Source organism: Silurus aristotelis (genome assembly GCF_946808225.1).
Source record: "Silurus aristotelis genome assembly, chromosome: 10".
Taxonomy (NCBI): Eukaryota; Metazoa; Chordata; class Actinopteri; order Siluriformes; family Siluridae; genus Silurus; species Silurus aristotelis.
In genome coordinates this window covers 5,367,227-5,382,739 of record NC_139583.1, presented here as the reverse complement: position 1 = coordinate 5,382,739, position 15,513 = coordinate 5,367,227, and the positions used below count along the sequence as shown (strand labels likewise).

At 35.7% G+C, this 15,513-nt stretch overlaps 2 protein-coding genes across 2 annotated transcripts; both read right to left on the bottom strand.

Moving 5' to 3' along the window:
• Window positions 1–3,016: 3,016 nt before the first annotated feature.
• On the bottom strand, window positions 3,017–5,528 carry c5ar1 (complement C5a receptor 1). Its single transcript, XM_083552484.1, has 2 exons — window positions 5,384–5,528; window positions 3,017–4,189 (listed from the first exon to the last, which is right to left on the bottom strand). Exon 2 carries the CDS (start codon window positions 4,182–4,184, stop codon window positions 3,141–3,143), a length of 1,044 nt encoding a protein of 347 aa, XP_083408610.1. The 5' UTR covers window positions 4,185–4,189; window positions 5,384–5,528; the 3' UTR covers window positions 3,017–3,140.
• A 2,393-nt stretch (window positions 5,529–7,921) lies between these two features.
• Window positions 7,922–13,970, bottom strand: lbhl (LBH regulator of WNT signaling pathway, like). The gene is made up of 4 exons (XM_083552528.1): window positions 13,917–13,970; window positions 9,628–9,709; window positions 8,549–8,828; window positions 7,922–8,384 (listed from the first exon to the last, which is right to left on the bottom strand). The coding sequence occupies exons 1-4, from the start codon at window positions 13,961–13,963 to the stop codon at window positions 8,311–8,313; spliced, it is 483 nt and encodes a 160-aa protein (XP_083408654.1). The 5' UTR covers window positions 13,964–13,970; the 3' UTR covers window positions 7,922–8,310.
• Between the last annotated feature and the right edge of the window lie 1,543 nt (window positions 13,971–15,513).

Here is a 15,513-nt window from a genome sequence, read left to right as displayed (position 1 = left end):
AAATCAATAGAAAAACATTAATATTATTATTAGCAATAGTATTTGAAATATAAATATAAGTGGTTTGAATATTAATTTAGTGTTTAAACATTTAAAAAATTTGTTCAATGCAAAATAATATTTCGACGAATATTATTAAATTATAAAAAAAATAATAAAAATAATAGTGTCCAAGGGGAGTGGTGGCTCCAGCAGTTAAGGCGCTGGGTTACCGATCGGAAGGTCGGGGGTTCAAGCCCCGGTATCGCCAAGCTGCCACTCTTGGCCCCTTGAGCAAGGCCCTTAACCCTCTATGCTCCAGGGGACCCTTACGAGAAAAATAAATCAAGGACCGTGACGTCGGAGCGACAGGGGGCCGCCTTCCCGTGGGCTCACCACCTGCAGGAGGGACCGGTGCTGAGAGGATTGGGCAGCAGTCGAAGGCGGGGGCCTTGACAGCCCGATCCCTGGACACGGAGAAGTGTCTGGAGAATCTGCTTAGACTGCTGCCCCTAGATCCGAATTACGGATAAGCGGGAGAAAATGAAATGAAATGAATAGTGTCCAAAAAACAAAAATATATAGATATATAATTTATAAATTATAAAATAAAATGTGCAGTAACTGCTCAATAAGTCTAATTGTATGCATCAATCAAGTGTGTGTGTGTGTGTGTGTGTGTGTGTGTGTGCGCACGCGCAGAAGTACAAAATGCAAAAGCTGTTATCACATGTAAAAGACCTGATTACTTGATAGGAATTCATCTGTGACCATGTAAATGTCATGTAATACTATAAATCTGTTCTGGGATCCCAGATGGTTCATTGTGTGCTAGGAAGCATATCTACACAAACAACATCAAGAAGAACCTATAGAGGAGCTTTTAAAGCAAGTCTCTGGAGAAGCATTAGTTTCTTAAAAACTGGATTTTGCCTGATTGAGGATGGTCACTAAACCACAATGAAGGGTGAAGAGAAGAAAAGTGAGAGAAGAAACACAAAAAAAGAGGTTTCACATCAAGGGTAAACAATTTTTTTATTAATATTGGACCACAATTTTATATTATAGTATATATATATATATATATATATATATATATATATATATATATATATATATATATATATATATATATATATATATACATATTTTATATATGTTTTTTTTATTTAGTTATTAATTAATTTTTTTTTTTTTTTTTTTTCAGTTGTTGGTTGTAAAACAACAAAATCTGAGAAAAAAAAAAAGAAAAAAGAAGAAATAAAAATCTTTTATTTATAATGGTGGTTATATGTGAGAGGAATACAAACATTCATCCAGTCTATATATTTATATTTTTGTGTTACATAAACAAACATAATGTACATAACACATACTCAAACATATATAAACATAACGTGTAAACAAGTGTAAACATATGTGCACATGACCATATGCTCACATGATGAACAAAATTGCTGACTATTAACTTCCACATTTCCAGTTTCAGATCTGTATAACATTCACAGATGGTCATGATAATAAAGTTGCTTCAAGGAACAGATGTTTATGGAAATATTCGAGACATTTTGTTCAAAACAATGTTTAAACATTAAAATATTTGCAATTTAAATTAATATAATATACATTAATTATAATATCGTATATCGCACAGTACAGATGTGTACAACACATTTGTCGTTACCACTCAGTGTTGTCAATTTTTTGGTGCATCTTGTGTCATTGGGATTTTTTTGTTTCTGGTAGTTCTCAGAAATGTTCACACTATTGAGCAACTTCACATATTTGTTCCACATTTAATGATGATGCTAAACAAGGAACTTTCTATCTATAACTAAGTGTCATAATAACCTTTTTATTATGAGATTTTTATAAAGAGATTTCATACTTTATTATCAATTAACTTTGACAATTTTTCATGTGTGTAATTTAAAACTTAATTTAAAAACTTACATTTCTTTCTTGGGTAAAAGCAAGTGCCTAGGGTGCAAGGGGGATTCCTGACACAGATTTGCGCAACATCCCATGTACTGTGTTGTCATTTTGTCATTTTGTGTTTTTTTTTTCTATTTGAAACCATTACAACAGAAATTCAGCTCAAACCACTCTGAGAGCTTTAAACAATATCAAATACGCAAGATAAAATATTCAGTAAAAAGCTGCTAATATAAGCTGCTACTGTGTACAATTACAGCAGAACATCAGTGTAACTGTTCATTTCAATATGACATTAATTCAATTATATACAAGTAACAACAAAAATCAGCCAACAAGTAACAACGATCTAATATAACAAAAATCAGCCAACAAGTGAAACTACGATGAAATTCTTGTTCTTATTTTCAAAACCTGTACAGTATATTAACAAAGTTACATTTGGCATATATACTTTATTGTCTTAATGCAGTATATGGACAAAAGTATTGAGACACCTGATTTTTTTAGCCATATGTGGTCACAAAACTGTTGTATTGCATACAATTGTATTAGGATCTAGTAGCATTACATCTTCCCTTCAGTAGGAGACCCGAACCTGTTACAGCATGACAATGACATGAGTTTTAGGATGGAAGATCTTGGTTGGTTTGCTATAGAGCATGGAACTCAACCCTACTGAACCATACCTTTGGGGTTAATGTGAACAGTGACTACACCCCACATCTTCTCACCTCACCTACATCAGTACCTGACTTTACTAACGCACTTATGGATGAATGAATCTCACACAAATCTCCACAAATCTAGAGGAACATATTTTTAAAAAGCACATATCGATCTTATGGTCCGGTGTCCACAAACTTTTGTCTTTATAGTGTAAAGGTATATACAGTATTTTCATGATAATAATAACAATAATAATAATAATAATAATAATAATAATAATAATAATAATAATTACATTAAGGATCTGGAGATCACTTTAGTGCTGTCCGTGGATTGTGGATTTTGCTGCAGTAAAAACTCAAATGAAGTTTGAAAAATGTGTCTGTGTGTGTGTGTGTGTGTGTGTGTGTGTGTGTGTGTGTGTGTGTGTGTGTGTGTGTGTGTGTGTGTGTGTGTGTGTGTGTGTGTGTGTGTGTGTGTGTGTGTGTGTGTGTGTGAAGCAGAGCAACTCTATTAGTAGCTGCTAGAAATTTCTCTGGAATAACACCTGCTCTCTTTCAGGAGGTTGTGTCAGTGGTACTCTTGGTGTTCATAGTTACACTGGTTGCTCGAGTCGGCTCTTCAGACGCAAAGTTGAGTACGCTCTTCAGTGTCTTGGTCAAGCTCTCCCTAAAGCCGCGGCCCAGGCAAACATAGAGCAGTGGGTTCAGGCAGCTGTTGATGTAGGCCAGGCAGAGAGCTAATGTATGAGCCAGAAAAAGGTTTGCCCTTGTGTCACCTGTTTTTTTCAAGACCAAGAAAAAAATGTCCACCATATGCAAAGGAAGCCAGCACAGGAAGAAGGTGACAACTACAGCAAGGATGACACGCAAGGTCCGTGCTGATCTCTCGTTATTCCTGCGCGCTGACCTTTGACACGTTGTCTGGTACACTGCCCAGTGGCTGTATGAGATTATTAGAAACTGTAGCAGAAAACCAAGTAGGAAGCGAAACATAACCATGGCCCATGCATGTAAGTGGTTGGAGTATTTGCCGATACACAGCACCTTCGACCCCCTTATCTCTAATTGCATGTGGAATAACTGGGGTATAGTGGCAATGAATGCCAGCACCCAGGTACCTAGACAGACCCAGCGAGCCAAGCGGGGCTGCCTCCGGTTCTGGCACCAAGCAGGTCGAGTCACTAGGAACCAGCGGTCCAGACTGATGACTGTTAATAACAGCACGCTGCTGTACATGACCATATACAGAAGGCTGGGCAGTATTTTGCAGGCTAATGAGCCAAAGGGCCAATGCATATCTTGAGCCAATTGAACCATGAGCAGGGGCATAGTTAAACAGCACAGCAGGTCAGCCAAAGACAGGTTTAGAAACCACTGGGAATTAACTGAACGGGGCATCCTAAATGCCGTCACCCAGACAACCAGGCTGTTTCCAGGGACACCCAACAAGAAGACAATTGCATAGCAGGTAAGTGAAAACCAGTGGCGCCAGCCGAGCACATTTACCACTAGATCATCTTCGTCGAACGAACATTCCTCTGGATTACTACAATTGTAGTCTGTGAAGTTAAAATCATCAAATAAAAGATCGTCACTCATTTTACCTGTAAGGAAAAGAAAAAGAGCAAGAAGGAAGCAACATTAAAAAACATTTAAATATAATTGACAAAAAAGTACAGAAATAGGTGATTTGTACGTTGCATTCACAAAAAAAAACTCAACAAAAAAACAAGCGTTTTGCATTTGCACACATACACACAAACATAGTTAATAAGCAGGAGGGGCAGGTCAGCGAGGAAATGTCCAGTAGCTAATTAAACTATTATATTGTCATCAAGCTAAATATGTATATTGATGTATATGTATATGATAGCTGCTACATCTCCATTGTTGCACAGTGAGGCGCTTTTCTAGCAAAAAATGCAGTAACGGCAGATCCGGTGTTATGCGCTAAAATGCTCCCCTGCCACAGACTTTCTTTTTTTTTTGTTTTGTTAATGCAATGCGGGGTTTTTTTTGGTTTTTTTTGTGAATGCAATGCGCTTCCATAAATTTGTGATTTTACCATATGCTATTGACAAATTCTGTTTCTTAATCTGTTTATTCTCTTCTAAACTTTCTCATAGGGTATTAACGGTACAAATGCTTCTAACTATGTTCAAGCCTATTTTTATTGCCTCAATTCTAATGCATCAGCCAGGTGCATTAGCTACAGTATGTATGTATATATATATATATATATCTTTTGAAGAACAAACGATAGTGAATGATAAAAATGTAAAATAAATATATGCAATGTGTTGTTTTTTGTTTGTGTACATGTAAATTAACTTGAGATCTTAGATAGATAGATAGATAGATAGATAGATAGATAGATAGATAGATAGATAGATAGATAGATAGATAGATAGATAGATAGATAGATAGATAGATAGATAGATAGATAGATAGATAGATAGATCCTTAATGCAGAAAATCTGTTCTCCCAGGCTGTAAATCCAAAATAAATGATCACTTATCAACCCCACAAACAAACAAAACCTAAAATAAGGAGCTTTCTCCTGCTCTCTGGATCGTTTTCTTGTAAAAACATCAATACATTAATGATGGATTTGGCAAAGCATCATGACAAATTTAACTTACCATACTGTTTGTAGAGAGCAATAATAATAATAATAATAATAATAATAATAATAATAATAATAATAATAATAATAATAATAATAATAATAATAATAATAATAATAATGTGTATGTCGTCTATAAAGTTTCATAATAACTGGAAATAAGTTACTCACTGTTTGTTGAACACCAGGATGGTTAGCTGCTAAATTGTGAGGCTTTACCACTTTCAGGCACTTGTGAATGTGATGTGCTGTCACTCTGGTGCAGTTTGCTTATGCTGAGATGGGAAGGAAGTGACTTGTGCAAATAAAATCTTCCACACTTTCTTATCAAAGCAAATAACTGCATATTTTTAAGGTCTACTTAAAACTCCATTCTCAGCCAAACCCACTGCTTTACTAATAGCTCAATCCACATCTGGCTATAATTATAATCATTGTTTGTACACATAAAAATACCTACGCACAATGTTATAAAAAAAAAAACACAACAGGTCATATACATTTAGGAGTTGAATGCAAACGTTTTACTGTGTGTGGCTGAAAAAAAGATGTTTTATTAATGTATGTATATATATATCTTTTAAAGAACAAACGATCGTGAATGATAAAATGTAAAATAAATATATATGCAATGTGTTGTTTTTTGTTTGTGTACATGTGAATGAACTTAAGATCTTGAGATCTTGAGATCTTGAGATCTTGATAGATAGATAGATAGATAGATAGATAGATAGATAGATAGATAGATAGATAGATAGATAGATAGATAGATAGATAGATAGATAGATAGATAGATAGATAGATAGATAGATAGATAGATAGATAGTGCAAATAAACAAGTGTAGATGGATAGAGATAGATAGACTTTTCGTTGCCTAGAAACTTTGTGGCTGAAACTTTGTGGCTAAGAGTTAAGTTAAAAATAGGAGTTTAAGAATAAAATGATCAACATTATGTGTTTTGTTGTTTTAATTCATTTATCCAAAAAATCCATCCAGAAATATCCTGTACAATTGTTTTTTTATTGATTCTTTTTATAGTTACTTTTAATGTTGCTGAATATGTCGAGTACTTACTTGACTCCTCTCTCTCTCTCTCTCTCTCTCTCTCTCTCTCTCTCTCTCTGTCTCTCTCTCTCTCTCTCTTCTCTCTCTCTCTCTCTTTCTATTTCTATCTCTCTCTCTCTTGTTATATTTGCTGACTGCAGACATTGACACATGACAATGCCGAACATAAATAGAAAGTATAGGTGTGATATTTGATATGTGAGTAGACAAATTCAGGACCAGAATAAAATATTTAATTATGCATTAACTGATTAATAAGTAAAACAAGTTACATGTCACGACAGTGAACACCTTTGAGTGAACACCTTTGGCATGATTTGAAATGCTGACTGCCCTCCCTAAGCCTCCTCACCTACATCGGTACCTGCCTTTTATAACACCCTTGTGGCTGATGAACACAAATCACATACTGTACTTATGACCAGGTGACCCAATATTTTTGGCAATATAGTGCATGTCAAAACAAGAACAATTACCAATGCACACGAACACAGCGAATGTGACTTTATTTAATTATTTTTGCTACATAGTCTCTACACTGAGCATCATGGTGGACTTCCTAACCTTGAAGTGTTTAGAGCTGCTGCGTGTGAACTGAGCACTATGAGCATTGCATTCTATATTTAGTGCCAAGAACATTTGTATATACAGTATATATATATATAAAACACCCAACTAACCCAGTACAAGGTTAAGCCACTGTAACAATTTCTATTTACATTTGCGCCATTGCCCCCGACTTACGCTGGAGATGACCCCATAATAACTTGAAAATAAAGTGGGGACATGGCCTAGCACTCCCATAAGCCTTCAAGAATAGTTATTAGTATTAGGTAGTATACTATTATTTGTTATTAATTTAACCAATTGAAGTACATAATTTAGCAAAACAAACCATTTTACAGTACCATAATATATGAAGTTTACAGTAAATATTCGGTTCGCGAATGGAGGGCAGAGCGGTAAGAAGCACACCTGTAGATGATGAGACTAATCAGTGCTCTCTGTTTCGGTGTCCAGCGATGATGAAAAAAAGAGACAAGAACTAAAATCAGGCTTTAAAACACCAAAAACACAGAAAAGACTATGTGCTTTAATACAGAGGCAGCTGAACTCTGTCATCCGCTGGTGAGAGTAAGGCGTCTCATGAGGCAGGAAGTGTGTAAGAGATAAGATAAACCTTTATTCGTCGCACAGTGGGGAAATTTCTAAGTGTACATACTAGCAGTGTCCCAACATTTTGTACTGTATATACACTGATACTTTTTCCATGCCGAATGAAATGTCAAATATTTTTACAATTTTGTCATATCGCTATTGTCACTGTAAGATGAAACGACTGAACAATTTTAAGTCGAACCATCATAATTTGGGGACGATATAATTATATATTATTATATAATAATTATAATATAATTATATTATATTGTATATATTATATTGTATAGTACAGAATATATTTTAGAGTCTATTTTATTTATTATATTATAATTATATATACAAAATAATATTTTTATTATTTAAAAGATTTCATTCACAGATGTAATTAAAATGCTTGATCTCCTTTTGAATGGCAATCAAAGCTACACTTGTGACCATTTTGTGCCATATTTTGCAACGCATTTGGTATCTGTCTACGACAGTAGATTAGCTAAGTTTTATTAATACGTCAGAAATGACAGCTATAAAGGTCAAAGAAAAGGGAACAGTAAATGTAAGGTGATACTCAAAACACAGAGAACCGTTGCTAAAAACGCAGAGCAGGATTTAAAAAGGACATTTCCAAACAACGTTAATTTTGCTGACACAATAACTTGCTGGTTTGTGTCACTGAAGGTTTCACAATCCTGCATTAGTTCCTTAGTTTAAGAACACAACGTTGAAGACAAAAGACAACACTGTTCATTGCATAGTGGGGTACATATTGTACCCAGCATTCAAAAATTCTAAAGAAAGAAAATCCTACACTTGGGACCAAACACAGTCTATTAACCAGAGGCATCATCAAGGGCTGGACTGCGATGCAGTGGTTCAGTTAAGTGCAAGAGAAGAGTTTTCAGGAAGAAGAGTCGGGGTGTCATCTCTTAAATCATCTGACTGAAGCTCTAGTAACAGAAATAAAGATCAGTTCAGAACAGATCAGAAACAGTTGTTATTGAAAAAAAAGAGAGAGAGAGTTTATTAAGCAATTTCAGTGTTGCCTTTAGATTTATGCAATGCTAGGTGATATTAGCAGTTTGCAGTTGTAATCTAAAACTATCAAACACACCCAAAAGTGAGTTGCTTGGCTGATTGCTGATGATGAACTCATTTTCAGCTTCGTTCTCCTCCCCCCAGTCTGCAATATTAGCTGGTGGGATGCACTGCTCCAAAAACAGGTCTTCGTCCTCAGAATCTTCATGCTCGGGAGGCCAGCGCAGCTCGCCGCTCTCTACCTCGTTGATGTCTGTTGGCTCCACCACAATTGAGGGCAGACGCTCCTTCCCTGGCACCACACATCCCAGAGTTCCTTCCGGACACACCATCACCTCCACTGGGTCTGGAAAGATCTGCAGAGAAAATAAACACAAAGAAAGCAAAAAAAGGGAGACACCCCCACTGATACCAGATTAGGAAAAGATTAGCTTATTTTCCTTATTTTTATTAAACAATTTAAAACGACTAAATGAAAAGAGTCTTCATGTGTTCATGTCATGAACTTCTTAGGTTTTAGACCTAGCATGGAGTAATATGTGGTGCAATTGAAACTGATTATGTCAGAAGGAACAACAGCATGCACACCAACATTTAATAAAGTTCTCTATTTGATTCTGATCCTCTAAGTCAATTTTGTTTCCTCGTGAAATCTGGCCAACGCCCCCGCCGGTGACGTCACGAACCAGAAAGCTACAAAATTCACGAGCAATAGAGCGAAGCTAGCTTGTGAAAAAAAAAGAAAGTAAGCGCCGCAGGGATGCAGGGAGTATGGCATGTTGATGCCGTGTCTCGTTCCCCTAAGGGAACTAGGGTTACATATGTCATATGTACATAATGTCAATTAACCTCATAAGTTGCTAAATGTTTCTCCAACTGTTTAATTTTTATAACATTTAATTTTTCCAGATTATTTTTTTGCCTGGTCCCAAATTTTTTGAGCAGTGAGCAGCCTTCAAATTCAAAATGACCCTATTTTTTCCTTAAAATGACAATATTTCTCAACATTTGATATGTTTTCTGTGTTTTATTGTGAAAAAAAATATGGGTTTATGAGATTCGAATGTTGTTTTTATTCAACATTTTTTTAATTTGTCATAAAGGTATAAACAATATATGTTATGCCTGTTGTGTTCTTTTTGCTGTAATATTTACCTGAAAAGGCAATCTGTCCCTTTTTTTCTGCAGTGCAGCTTCATACATGACCGTATCCTGGGTTCCTATGTCCTCCACACACCTGGTTTGTTTGTTTTTTTGTTTTTGTTTTTTAAAGGAAGGATTTCAGAAAAGAATATAAACTGAGTAAACAAAAAAAGTTAGGTCACATACAGATAAATGTGTTTACATAAACACAATAGTCTTTCACAACTTGTCAATGAAAATGCATGTCATCTGGGCACTGCCTAAGAAAGCTGGAGCATTCACCTATTTTTTCACTATGAAACTAAACAGACAGAGTTAAACTGTTCACAGCCAATGATTTTTCCAGTGTGGAAAATATCCTCTCGTCAGCCTCTAATTTGTTACATGGTCTCTCCATCAAAATCAGCCAGGAATCAGAGCTTTAACTGTACACACCCCATGAAGCTGATAAAGTAATGTGTGTATGGTCCTAGTCGACCCGGGTGTAATCCTCCTCTTCATGTGCCTGTGCTGTGTAAGCAGGATTATGCTGTTTAGACTCCTTATTCAGGGCTTGAGCATATCAAAATGGATTACTCTTTTTTCCCAAAGCTGGACTACAATTTCTACCAAAAGACCTGTTACATTCAATTTGATTCTTACATGAAAAGGTTTAGCTATGAACATGACTGAAAGGTGATAGTTTCCTTTTAATATTAAGTATTAACAACTGTTAAATATTAATTAAACAATTAATTTGATTTAGGTTGTTTCATTTTCAGCATTTGGCAGTTCCCCTTATAGACAGCGACATTTAGTCTAAACAAAAAAAATCGTATTTATACGCCTGAATAATTGAGAGTTAAGGGTCTTGCTCAAGGGCCCAGCAGTCGGAGGCACTCCGATCTCATGACCCCCCAAACCGTAGTCCAACATCTTATTCTATGAGCTAACAGTTCCTTTTTTTTAAAGTTTGAGACATTATTTTATCCACTTTGAATGGGAAAAATAAACACATACAGGTAGTCCCCGACTTGGACAATGGAGATGCTTTCTGATGACCCTATCGGAACTTGAAAATATAGAGAAAAGTCGAGATATGGCCTGGCCTAGCTAGGAAACTTGAAGAATAATGATACGGAGTAGTAATTTGTTAATAATTTAACAACATTAAAGTACATAATTTAGCAAAACAGAGCACTATCGTAATGTATAAACTATTGTGATGTATACATTTTACAGTATATACAGTATGTATGTGGCAGCGGGTGGATTGGCGAGCGGCGGTTTGTGAGCGGAGGGCGGAGAGAAAAGCTCTAAACCAAGCTCTAGTAACCGCTGGCAACTCACAAGGTGGTAGATGTGTACATCCTGACAGCATCCTCCCAACATATTATACTGCATATATGCTGCTATATTTACAATTTTGTTATATCTCCAAAGTACGCCCCTGGTGGTCTAGTGGTTAGGATGCGGCGCTCTCACTGCTGCGGCCCGGGTTCGATCCCCGGTCAGGGAACCAACCCCAGCCACTCTTAGTGCCGGTCACAAGCCCGGATAAATGGGAAGGGTTGCGTTAGGAAGGGCATCCAGTGTAAAAACATGTGCCAAATCAAACATGCGGCTGATCCGCTGTAGCGACCCCTGACGGAAGAAGCCGAAAGAAAGTTATATCTCTACCATCATCGTAAGAGTGGAACCATCTTAACGCGGGGGACTACCTGTACTTCTATATACCATTGTCTTTAATAATTTCAATGACAATCTTAAAGCAGAGGCAAAAAAAATCTAATAATGTAAGATAGACCTATAGACCTTTCTGAAAGAATATCTCTGACTCTGTAGCAAGTGTAAAGTATGAAGTATCTGTTACAGAGAGAGGCATGATGGTTAAGTGGCTTAGTGGTTCATCTTTAAAAACTAGAGTCACTAAAATGATGACCACCTAATTAAAAAACCCACCCTGCTAAAGTTTCACTGTAACCATTTCTGACATCCCATGGAAATGTTCTAGGTCTACCACTAAACCGCTGTGTAAGTGGAAACTTCCTTTTTCTTTCGCTAGACAATCTTTTAGTGTTACAAAAAGATTATTATGCACAATATTCCAGTGAATTGATCTTATCTTTGTAGTAATTATATACAGAAAAGCCTTGAAATATGATTAGGAATGTAATTTACAAATTTGTAATTTGGTAATCAGCAGGAAATGTACCTTGTAATAAATGTTACATTTTGTCTGGTATAGACACTAGTAAATTGAGCACTTTTATCTCTGTTTTCTTTTGTTCGTAGGCAAATCCATCATGTGTGTTTTTGGATGAAAGCTGTCTGTTTGCATGGTTTTAAAGGAATTTAACTGAAGGGTATTAGTGATCAGACTCTAATGTTAAGTGGTTTGTACCAAACAAAACAGGTTCTGGACCAATAATACACAAGGTACTCTTACATTTCTTCATTTCTCTGTATTTATCTGTATTTAAATTATTCAAATGAAGATTTTACCATTGTGTCTTTCATAAGTATTCACACCCTTGGAATGCCTTACTTTGTATTGCTACAGTCAGGAACTGAAATAAGCACATACCAGGCATTTTATTTGTCTTATAATAGTATGTAATAGTAGTCATTTTACCAGTTATGGATGTGAATTTATTCATCTATTTAATCCTCCCTTCCACTGTCAAAATACATACAAGAAGGAGCATATTCTATGGCACACCATGCTTCATGCATGAATGATGTCTCTGTGATAAAATGTGATGACACTGAGAGTGTGGCGTGACAGTGTGGTTAAAATAAGTAAAATAATGAATATTAAGATAAGGATATTGAGTCATAATGCAAATGGAATAAAAAAAAAAATTCTTTAAACACAATAACAATTTCCAAACATTCAGCAAGTATGACCAAAACCTTTTTAAGATTACAGCCTAATCAGCAACCACACACTCTATAAGCTTTCCTGTTTTTCTTCCTGTGTTAAGAAAAGCACTCTTTTCATCTTTGTAGGTTTGACTTTTTGACTTTTAACAGGACAGAATCAAATCTTGCTGTATAGTCTCTAATGAATAAAATAGCAAATTAGAAATATATTAAATTAATAATATTAAATATTAGAAATCTATCTATCTATCTATCTATCTATCTATCTATCTATCTATCTATCTATCTATCTATCTATCTATCTATCTATCTATCTATCTATCTATCTATATATATATATATATATATAGAGAGAGAGAGAGAGAGAGAGAGATAGATAGATAGATAGATAGATAGATAGATAGATAGATAGATAGATAGATAGATAGATAGATAGATAGATAGATAGATAGATAGATAGATAGATAGATAGATAGATAGATATGTTATGATAGATGATAGATATGATAGATATGATAGATATGATAGATAGGTTATTATAGGTCATATCTATCTCTCTCTCAATATATATATATATATATATATATATATATATATATATATATATATATATATATATATATATATATATATATATATATATATATATAGAGAGAGAGAGAGAGAGAGAGAGAGAGAGAGAGAGAGAGAGAGAGAGAGAGAGAGAGAGAGAGAGGGAGAGAGAGAGAGAGAGAGAGAGAAAGCAATCCAGCATGAATCACATGGAACATGTGATGTAAGAGCTGAGCTGAATTTAATCCTGCCTTGTCCTCCTGCTGTTACTGCCAAAGTCATTAATGAGCTCAGGCATCTGATATACACAGACACACACTACACACAACACAAACACAAACCGTGAGCACATACTCCACATAGCCATGTGAGGTTTGTAGCTAAACAGAATTGTGCAAAAGTCTAGGCCCCCTTTATATTCTTTTACAAATCTGGTCATGAAAGTTGATTTTGCTTTAGTTTGTCTGTATAAAAATGTTTGATTTTCATAAAAGTACAACAACATTACAGAGCTCTGCCTCTTTGCCCATTTTGGATACTCGGGTTCAAATGTCAATAAATGCCACCATTTCAAATCACACAAAAATATATGATGTAATATTTTTTCTGCTGTTGCTGAGTGAAACAAGGCTTATAATTACTTTAAGGACTGAATAAACAGTTTATATCCAAAAGGTTGTTTGAAAGTTAAAACTATTTCTGCTTTAAAAAACAACCAGTGGCAATAAAAATAGAAAAATTGTGGTTGTTTATAATACAAAACTGAGAAACTGTCTACCTTTGGATTTTAGTAAATAAAAAATATATTATTATAATATTTAAAATGTATGTAAAAAGATCTGTTTTTCTCTCTTTCAGTTTCCTGAAGCACAGTGGTCTCCTACCCTTGTTTGGAGATACAGGCCTCGTCCATGCTGCTGCTTTGCTCCATGCAGGCTCTGTTCATCATGGTAAGAAGGGATCAGTTATCACAGATCTTCAGAATACAATGAGGAGCTTAAAATCTCTGCACGGATGATCGGTGCATATGGGAAACAAACCTGAGATGTGTGATTCAGCCGTGTTTTTAGATATGACTCACAGGCAATATTTTCACAGTATTCATATGATTTCTTCCCAAAGAGAAGAAGAGTCTGCTCATTTTCAGATGCACAAAATTTGACACATTTTTCCATTCATCTGTCTCTCTTGAAACATCTCTCTCCCTCTGTTCTGTCTATCTGTATGTATCTCAGCAGAAGGACGCTGTAGAGGAGCGGGATTAGTGGCAGAGCTCATTAGGTAGGCAAGTAGCTGATTGAAGTTGTATCGCCGCCCTGGTGGTGGTGTACGGTTCTGCCTGTGGTACTGACTACATGAGTTTGTGTAACTTCACCTGTGATTCTACTTTTTAGTTCAACAAGGGACTCATTTATCACCTGGATACAAAAAGCATTTGGAATTTTGTATAATATTGTATAATATTGTATAATTAAACATGAAGAACTGTATTCAAATCATTTATTTATTTTACTTGCCTAGAAACCAATTCTTTTTATATCATCTGCTTGTCCAGAACACATCATACATGCTATTTAATAAGCGAAAAAGTCATGCAGATTAGTTACTGTGTGTCTGTGAGAGATGATGCAGTGGCTGAGCTGCATTAGAGGATTCAGCACTCAGCATTTGGAAAAAAATTTGCCTTTTATGGAGTTTTGTGTGCGTCACTATTTGCAAGTCAGCTCTACCTTAAACACGTCTGGAAATTCAATACTGATTGGCATTTATCTACTATTTAATTTTGCTGTATTTTTTTTATCCATTCGATGGCGGGCACTGGAATTTGATCGGAAGCTAACATCAATTATCTGTCAATCAAACAATGTACAATATCACAGTGTGTGTTTGTGATTCTGCATTAGGAGATAGAATGCAAAATGTTTGGTCCTAAAATAACAGTGAAGTGTCCTTGCATGCTTTAAATCCTGAATGTCCTTTCCATGTTGTCTGGAGAGCACTCACTTGTCTGATTCATACCAGGAAAGTGTGTCAGTGCTTGTGAGAGAGGAAGAGCACTGATCAGAGCTCCGACACTGAACAGATTGCAGGATTTAAAGGTAAAATGAATCACTTGCTTCTACAGGTCATGGAAAGAAGAATACACCAATCAGACATAACATTATGACCAACTGCCTAATATTATGGTGGTCCCCCTTTTGCTGCCAAAATGGCAGATACTTCTCAAAGCATGGACTCCACTAGACCCTTGAAAGTGTGCTGTTGGATCTGTAATTAGCAGATCCTTTAAGTCGTGTAAGTTTAGAGGTGGGGCCTGTACGGATCGGACTTGTTTGTCTAGCACATCCCACAGATGCTTAATTGGATTAAGATCTGAGCAATTTGGAGGCTCAAATTTGTTGTTGTGATGGCACAGTTTCCATTAAAGGGTGTACATGGTCTGCGTCTGCCAGCTTACACTTTCAGCAGTGGACACTGGTC